A 9,873-nucleotide genomic window follows, 5' to 3' on the forward strand; every position below is an offset into this window, starting at 1 on the left:
TAGCCCGGTAGATAACGTTAAGACAATTTAGTTTACTGGGACAGATAGATCTAATGTGAGCTAGCTAACGAGGGAACGGAGGTATTATGCACTCGAGTCGACTATTGCTGGAGCATTTGTTGATATCAGCAGCTATCAGTAGCTAGCCAGCTAGATACCGTTAGACAATGCCTCGTCATGTATTAAACTAAAAGTGAATAGTTGACTGGGTCATTGTTTAAACAGTAAAGGTAGCTCATGGAGGTCCGATATAGACTAGAGCAGACTGCAATGGGGAAATAAATTCTTGTTTGATGATCAAGAGGCACCTTTTATTTGTTTTAAGTGAAGTTTGGTGAAAAAGCAAGTTATTGCACTATTAATCCCAATAGGGACATTCATCTTTGTTTGATCAGGAGTAATCTTTTATATATATATTATTATTAAAAAAAAGATTTAAATGAAGATTGGTGAAAGTTCACTTCAGCACTTCAATCCCAATAGGGAAATTCATCTTGGTTTGATATTTTTTTGTGTCAAATAAAAACAAAGGTTATTTGAATGATTTCTAGTTTTCATGAGAAAAAAATCGATTAAAATCGTAAAATCGGATTTAAAAAATAAATAATCTGAGATTTTATTTTTAGGCCATATCGCACAGCCCTAAAACAAAGGGTTTTAAAAGTGTTATATTTCTCCTCTCTTATAATACCAGAGAGAAGGTGACGAGAATTGACCAGCAACAAAAGCTAAAAAGAAAAAAAAAAATGTAATAAAGAAATTGACATTTTAAGATCAAAATCTTTTCCCCATGGTATCGAATATCGATACTTTTCAAGGTATCGTATCGAAGTTAGAAATTCCAGTATCGTGACAACACTAGTCTCTAAACGTGTCTCCCCCCCCCCCCCACAGAGAAGGTCTCTAAACGTGTCCCTCTCCTCTCCCCCCCCCCTACAGAGAAGGTCTCTAAACGTGTGTCCCCCCCCCCTACAGAGAAGGTCTCTAAACGTGTCCCTCTCCCTCCCCCCCCCCCCCCCCCCCCACAGAGAAGGTCCCGGCGGAGATGCAGGAGCCCCTCTACAGGGACCAGTACGACCAGGAGCACCTGAAGCCCGGCGTGTCCAAGCTGCTGCTGTCCTCCGAGCTCTACTGCCGCGCGCAGGCCCTGCTGGACCAGACCCGCCGCGGGGTCTCCCTGCCGGCGTCGCAGGGGTCCTCCTCCCCGGCCGACGCCTCCGCCCTGCTGCGGCTCCTCACCAAGAGGGGCTTCAGCCCCAAGGACCAGGATGTGGACGTCACCGAGGAGGACCTGCGCCACAGTCCCATCAAGACGGTGTGTGTGTGTGTGTGTGTGTGTGTGTGTGTGTGTAGTAAGAGTGTGTGGTGCGCAAGTGTGTGCGTGTGCGTGTGTGTATAAGAGTGTGTGGTGTGTGTGTGTGTGTGTGTGGAGTTTGTCATTGTGTGTAGTTTGTCAGTGTGTGTGTGTGGTAAGAGTGTGTGTGTATGTGTGTAGTTTGTGTGTGTGTGTGGGGTAAGAGTGTGTGTGCGTGTGTGCATGCATGCGTGTGTAGTTTGTCAGTGTGTGTGTGTGTGTGGTAAGAGTGTGTGTGCATGTGTGTAGTTTGTGTGTGTGTGTGTGTGTGTGTGTGTGTGTGTGGTAAGAGTGTGTGCATGCGTGTGTAGTTTGTCAATGTGTGTATAGTGTGAGTGTGTGTGTTCGTCCGTCCATATGTGTATCTCAGTTCTCCTCGGTCTTTATTTTTGGCTTCCCTCTCTCTCTCCTCTGCTAAACCGTTACATAAGTTATATATTATGGATACATTCTCACCCCGGCCCTCCTCCTCTCTCTCTATTGGCTGACACTTGTTTCCTCCTCCTGTGATTGGTGCAGAAATCCCACCTGGCCCTGATTGACGCCTTGATGTCACTGGCTGCCATGGAGACGGTGGACCGGGTGAAGATGGCGCTGGAGGCGGAGCAGATGGGGGCGGGGTCTCCCTGGGAGAACGCCCTGCTCTTCTGGGTCAACCGGGTGAGAACGTTATACCACAGTAGAACCATAGTACTGCTGTAACAATTACTATAGTAATACGACAGTGAAGCACTATAGAAACATAGTCTTTTTGTGGTTAACCCTTTCACTGCCACACGACAGAAGGTTAACTCTTTACTATCACACTACCGACGGTCGCCGGTTAACCTGCTGTTGTGTGGCAGTGAAAGGGTTAACCTTCTGTGTATTGTCGCAGTGAAAGGGTTAACCGTTTGGTAGTGTGGCAGGGAAAGTGTTAAAAACCACAGGATAGTGATTCACCATACTGTACATTTCTATAATATTCCACTGCAGTAATACTATGGTGAATCACTACATTATTTATGTGGTAAATCTATAGTGTTTATGATAAACACAGGGATATTATGAATCACTACAGTATTTATGTGGTAAATCTATAGTGTTTATGATAAACACAGGAATATTATGAATCACTACAGTATTTATGTGGTAAATCTATAGTGTTTATGATAAACACAGGAATATTATGAATCACTACAGTATTTATGTGGTAAATCTATAGTGTTTATGATAAACACAGGAATATTATGAATCACTACAGTATTTATATGGTAAATCTCTATGGTGTGTATGAACAAAGCACAGCACTACTATATGTTTTACTGTATGTTTTACTATATGTTTTACTATATGTTTTATTGTATGTTTTACTGTATGTTTTACTATATGTTTTACTATATGTTTTACTGTATGTTTTACTGTATGTTTTACTGTATGTTTTACTATATGTTTTACTATATGTTTTACTGTATGTTTTACTATATGTTTTACTGTATGTTTTACTATATGTTTTACTGTATGTTTTACTATATGTTTTACTGTATGTTTTACTATATGTTTTACTATATGTTTTACTATATGTTTTACTATATGTTTTACTGTATGTTTTACTATATGTTGTACTATATGTTTTACTATATGTTTTACTATATGTTTTACTATATGTTTTACTAAATGTTTGACTATATGTTTGACTATATGTTTTACTATATGTTTTACTGTATGTTTTACTATATGTTTGACTGTATGTTTTACTATATGTTTTACTATATGTTTTACTATATGTTTTACTATATGTTTTACTGTATGTTTTACTATATGTTTTACTATATGTTTTACTATATGTTTTACTGTATGTTTTACTATATGTTTTACTATATGTTTTACTATATGTTTTACCACTGATCTACTGCAGTGGGTCCCCGACGTCTTTATCTCAAGGACCCTCAAATACAAACGATGAACCACATTATTATATTGTCATAACCGATACAACTTAGTATATAACCTCATAGCCGGCTATATAATAATGCTGTGGGTGGGGAGGTACTGTAAGAGAGAACAGGACCTATGATCAGAATAGTCATATATCCTCATTACCTCTCATTACATCATAACCTCTAGTGAAGTGGAAGAGATACCAGCACTCGCCTCAAGACCGTCTCTTCTCCACTGCCTTCGCCTATATCATCCCCCTGTTCCTCCATCTATCCCATCCCCCCGGCCCTCCCTTTGAGTTCTAGAAAAGAACTATATGAATATATTTTATTGTTATTGTTATCATTATTATTATTATTATTATTACTAGTCAAATGAAATGATTCCTCGTCTCGCTGGGGAAGAACTTGGTCACTGGTGGATACACACATTATGGTTGAGGTTTGTAACGTGTGCGTGTGCGTGTGTGTGGGTGTGTTCGTGTGTGTGTGTGTGTGTGTGTGTGCAGTTGAACCAGAAGTTGAGAGAGAGCACAGAGGAGGAAGAGGCTCCCAAACCACAGACATGTACAGACCTGCAGCCTGTCCAGGAGACGGTGAATACACACACACACACACACACACACACACACACACACACACACACACACACACACACACACACACACACACACACACACACACACACACACACACACACACACACACACACACACACACACACACACACACACACACACCACACACACACACACACACACACACACACACACATACATATATACATACACACACACACACACACACACACACACACACACACACACATACATATATACATACACACACACACACACACACACATATATACACACACACATATATACATACACACACATATATACATACACACACACACACACATATATACACACACACACACATATATACACACACACACACACACACACACATATATACATACACACACACACACACACACACACACACACACACACACACACACACACACACACACACACACACACACACACATATATATATATATACACACACACACACACACATGAACACACACATATGCACAAACACACATACATACATACATACATACATACATACATACATACATACATACACACACACACACACACACATGAACACACACACACACACACAAGCACATGCACAAGCACGTGTATACATACAGATTATGAAAATGTCCTTTGAGCTGCATGAATAACATGAATAACATGATCTTCTAACTCTCTTGACACCCCTTCAGTTTACTGCAGTGATATCTCTCTATCTCTCTCTCTATATATATATATATATATTAGGGCTGTCCCCGACTAAGGATTTGGATGGTCGACTATGATTGGCCAAAATTTTGCCGTTAGTCGACTATTGGTTGACTAAAACAAATTAAATAAAAAAAGTATAATATTAAAAATAAAAATAACATTTGTTTTACTTTTTCTTTTTCTTTTTTTTTCATTTGGGCTGTGGGGGTGCTTAATGTCTGAAGGAGTCGACTGAAGGCTTCTTGTCCTCTGCAAAAGCATGCAATTGGTCCACTGATGGATACATCTTGATATTTGTCTAGTTAGTGTGTTCATTAGATGGTGAAATCCTCTTTCAGTGCCTCTGTGCCTGTTTTCTTAGGCAGTTAGCCTCTGGTATGCGTGCCATTAGCGTTAGCCACGCTTCTAGGCCTCTTTGCTTTTGGAAAGAATGAAAAAGCAAATTTTATTTTTTTTAATTTCATTTTTTTTTAATCTTTTTTTAATATTCGACTAAGAGGCTCCTTTCGACCGATTAGTCGACTAATCGACTAATAGGGGTCAGCCCTAATATATATATATACTAATGTGTCACTAAAGCTTCTAACCTCCTCCGCTTCCCTGTCTCCCGCCCTTTTTTTTGTCCTCCCTCATCCCTCGCTTCTGTCTGGCAGTGTCCCTCCACCCGCTGGTACTGGAAACTGGTCCAGTAAGTGTCCTCACTCTCTCTCTCTCTCTTTATCTCTTTCTATCTCTCTCTCTCGCTCTCTCGCTCTCTCTCTCTCTCTCTCTCTCTCTCTCTCTCTCTCTCTCTCTCTCTCTCTCTCTCTCTCTCTCTCTCTCTCTCTCTCTCTCTCTCTCTCTCTCTCTCTCTCTCTCTCTCTCTCTCTCTCTCTCTCTCTCTCTCTCTCTCTCTCTCTCTCTCTATCTCTCTCTGTCTCTCTCTCTCTTTATCTTTGTCTCTCTCTCTCTCTCTCTCTCTCCTCTCTCTCTCTCTCTTTCTTTCTCTTTCTCTCTCTGTCTGTCTCTCTCCTCTGTCTCTCTCTCTCTCTCTCTCGCTCTCTCTCTCTCTCTGCACCATGCTAGTATAACACCCTACAGGAGATCTTGACCTTTACTGAGATAACGTCTCGGACCCTCAGCTGTAGCTTATTTACATTTCTCAACGCTTAAGGGCAGCTGGTCTCTTGATCTTGACCCGTGTGTTCATGTTCATCGGTCATCTGTTTCACATCTCAAGCTTCTCAAGTTATCATCAGAGCTCGCAGCGGAAGAAGAAGGGGTTAACAGGAGAGGGTTGCAGGACAGTGGTTCTCAACCGTGTCGCCCCCTGTTTTTTTTGTTTCTCCTTTTTAACACTTTGATCGCCATGGGTTAAATTCATAATTTACCATCCCTTGCCAGCTCTATTTGTCTATGGAGAAGTTCCCCTTCTTTGCAGGGCTATAACTTTTTAAATTCTATTGCTAAATTGCCATTATTATGGCCCATTCAATGTCTTATATGTATTGTTCAGGGTATAGCAACGTTAAACTTTTTCATTCACATATTCATACTAAAATATGGTCTAAAGTATAAGTATGTTTTCATCTCTTTCTGCAGCTTTCTCCAGAACTTGATTTATAGCTCCAAATGCATTATATTGATGATGAAATACAGTTTGATAGCAATCGGCGCGAGATAAAAACGTTCAACTGGACGTACTTCTAGAATGATCTACGTATGATCTGATGATGGGCGGGGGATCGTTTATAATTCCGTGGGCAGCGTTAGATGATTCATCCAGAGTGGGTCATATGTTCATCATAGCAGTTTATATGGAACACGTTCGAATATAACGCTGAATCTTACCGTATGTTCCTCGCGCCGTTGGACGATCAGCGTGGAGTAGACCGTTTTCGATTATGGGATGTTGATCCTGATGAACCATTTCCAGGTTGTATAATACTATATACGTCCAAATAACGTTGTTTATTGAGTTAGGGCGAGCGATTGATCATCCAGTGTGTTGGGATGGGGTCCGGCTACCGATCGCGAGTGCCCGGACCACATATGGATGAGCACTTCCTGTTTGGCGCGCCCCTCCCTCGGCCACCAGATGGCGCTCACGAACCGTTAGACAGTTGAGTGGAGCTCACCAGTACATCTCATGGCTCCGGAGGAGAAATATGATTTCGATCACAGATTTTTGAATTATTGACATCAAAGACGAGTTACGGCGTCTTCGGCAGAATGAGCATGGCTAGGAATGACGTCTAAACTCGTCATCGGCGATCATAGTGTTAAGGCTGTTTAATTTGAAATGTCAAATAATCATTATTTCATCAGGAGGAGAAAAAAAAGCATCTATACACTTAAGATTATAAATATGTTGTATGTGGGGCGGCCGGGTAGCACAGCGGACTAAGCGTCTGTCTACCACAGACGCTCGAATCCGGCTGTGGTGCCTCCGGCTTGGCCGACCGTCCATACTAACACAATTGGCAGTGTTAGCGGGAGGGAAGCCGGCGTGGGTGGGTCCTGGTCGTTGTAAACAGCGACTCCTACAGTTCGGTCGGGGCGCCTGCACAGCAAGGGAAGGACCTGGGAGAGGTAGTGTGACCTTCCACACGTTACACTCTCCCAGTGAGAGTCCGCGCTGCCAGGTGGAAAGAAGCGGTGGGCTGGCTACACATGTGTCGGAGGAAGCATGTGATAGTCTCCGCCCTCCCGGACCGACGGTAGGGGGTAGAGTGCGCAACGACCAGGAAGGGGATTGGGAATTGGCATAACGACTAACATTGGGATGGGAGAAAAATACAGAAAAAGGGGGAGAAATCGTAGAAAAAAAAGGCTGTTTAATTTGAAATGTCAAATAATCATTATTTCATCAGGAGAAAAAAAAACCATCTATAGATACACTAAGATTATGAATATGTTGTATGTGTTTTTGTGACCCCCCCTCCCCTCCCCCTCGCCCTCAATTCAAGTCATCTTGCGACCTATTGGGGGGGCTCCGTCCTCCAGGTTGAGAACCCCTGGTGTAGAGCATGAAACAGTGAGGGGGGGGGGGGGGGGGGGGGTGAGGACCAGGCATGATGATGTCAGTGTCTCTGCCTCCTTGTCAAAGACAAACCGAGACGAAGCACCTACTGCTTTCCAATAACGGTTGAACCGAAATACAGAACAGCGACTCCTACACTACACATGCTACGTTTTTCTTTGTGGCCTCAAACACCATCGTATTCAACGTAGGCGAGCGAGCGCCAGACCCACGCTGGAAAGTGAGAAGGACCCCAGTCGCGGCACACACGCACGCGGCCCCGAGCGCCTTTTATTCCAGGGCGCGGCGGCGACGCCCTGAGATTGAAATATCTCTCGACAAGAAGCAATCGGTTGCAGCCGCGAGGATCTTTCCTTCCCCGCAGCGATGGACCATGACGCGCAGGGCCATCAAGAGCTCCTAACTGAGCTCGTTGAGTTTGGTCGCTTAGCAACGTCAGGCGTAACCCTCTCTCGGCTGCTCCCCTGATAACGGGCACCCAGCTCATGGGCGTCTTCCGGCGGGCGGTAGGGGAGAAGGCAGCATGTGTACGGGGGCCCTATAGAGTCTGCTCTCCTGCTGAAACGCTTCTGTGTTTTCTAGGGCTGTTGTACCCAATGTCATTTTTTTAACATTCGAAGCTTCGATTGAAGTATTCGAACGAAGCTTCGAATGTCTATAAAAAAAATGTACTTCAAAAATGAAGTGATGGTGACGTCTTATAGTATAATATTGTAATATTAGTGTAGCCTAATCTTTAACTGCAACTTTGAAGAAAACCCCCATTGGTTTAAACAGATTGAATAGACACACAAAAAAATTAAAGAAATTGTCTTATTAAATTTTTTTAATTCGAATGTTGATTTAGAATTCGAACGTCAACATTATGATCGAAGCTTCGAAGCGTTCGGTACAGCCCTAGTGTTTTCATTTCTCACGGTTTGACACGTTGACCTGCTGATTGATTGATTGAATGATTGAAAACTTTATTAACAGATGGCAGAATGGGTACAATACAGTACGGCTCAATACACACAATTGTTAAGGGGATGCAGACCAGAGAAAGACTTTCGTCTTGTTTACATCAGGGTCCCCCATTTTCAATTCATAATGACATCTATGACATACACAACAACATACAGATATATATCATGACATTTATGACATACATATATACAGTACTGTTACATTTGTGACATACACGATATGCAAATATACAGTACTGTTAAACAGAGATCCTAACCGAAAATATACACATACGAGGGGGAGGAGACTGTACATTGAGGTGGGGGGGGGGGGGGGGGGGGGGTTTGGACATTTTTATGGGGGCCAGTTTCGGTGGTAATATAATGTTCCGCAACAGGAGCGTTTCAGCAGACTCTGTTCTCCGTTTATTCCTCTCATCATCCTCTGTAAAGCGAGGGTTGTCCAACAATACCACAGTTTCCGCCTACGATACCAAAGCAGAGCAAGTATCACCCTATACAGATCACAACACCACGCTTGAGAACAGCTTTTTTTTTTTTTACGAGTTAGTCTTGATATTATATCCTTTCAAATTTGGAGTATATATTCCCCCCCCCCCCCCCCCCCCTCATATTCATACCGACACTATGGCTAGCATTATTCTGATAAAAAAAGAAAAAAAAAGAAGAAGTCGGATTGGGGCTTTAAAAAAAACATTAATATTTGAACAGAATCAGTGTCGGTGAGATTGTGGATGTGTACAAGGTGTGGGAATAACCAGAGGGACCTCACCGTTCAATCTGGTTACCGTCCCTGCTCCTGATACGACACTATACCTCAGAGTCTTTGGTATCGCAGGTATAAGAAGTCTTTACAGCAGGCCTATTGCGATATTTATAGAGGCCTTGCACGGAATGTTTGTGTAGTTATTACATCATTATATATATTTCTCATATATCAACAGATGACAACCGGCGTTTCTTCCAACATGGAGGACAAAATGGTCATTCTAAACATTCCGTGAAGGGCCTCTATTGAAGTATCACGCAACTTCTCCTCTCTCCTCCTTCCCCGTCGCTCCTTTTTCTCTCTCTCTCTCTCTCTGTCTCTCTCTCTCTCTCCCCCTCCCTCTCTCTCTCCCCCCCCCCTCTCTCTCTCCCCCCCCTCCCTGAGCGGAGGAGGTGTCATGTGACTGTGCGGGGTGGCGGCCCAGGGTCACTCACGCCTGTCTTCCCTCTCTTCTCTGCCACCCTCCTCCCATCCAGCATGCTATTCGCTTTTTGTTTGAAGGAGTCGGGAAATAAGCCT

General features: G+C 43.0%; 1 protein-coding gene across 1 annotated transcript in view; it reads left to right on the top strand.

The window, feature by feature from the left end:
- The window catches only part of LOC311232605 (calmodulin-regulated spectrin-associated protein 3-like), a gene marked incomplete at both ends in the record, with an annotated part of 58,552 nt that overhangs the window by 10,661 nt on the left and 38,018 nt on the right, over positions 1–9,873 (top strand). Inside the window, 5 exons of the mRNA XM_084319465.1 lie at positions 1,029–1,315; positions 1,874–2,014; positions 3,783–3,869; positions 5,252–5,286; positions 9,831–9,869. Coding sequence (XP_084175591.1) covers positions 1,029–1,315; positions 1,874–2,014; positions 3,783–3,869; positions 5,252–5,286; positions 9,831–9,869 — 589 coding nt within the window. The remainder of the gene's footprint in view (positions 1–1,028; positions 1,316–1,873; positions 2,015–3,782; positions 3,870–5,251; positions 5,287–9,830; positions 9,870–9,873) is intronic.

This window comes from Notolepis coatsorum (genome assembly GCF_963971535.1).
Source record: "Notolepis coatsorum genome assembly, chromosome: 7".
Lineage (NCBI taxonomy): Eukaryota > Metazoa > Chordata > Actinopteri > Aulopiformes > Paralepididae > Notolepis > Notolepis coatsorum.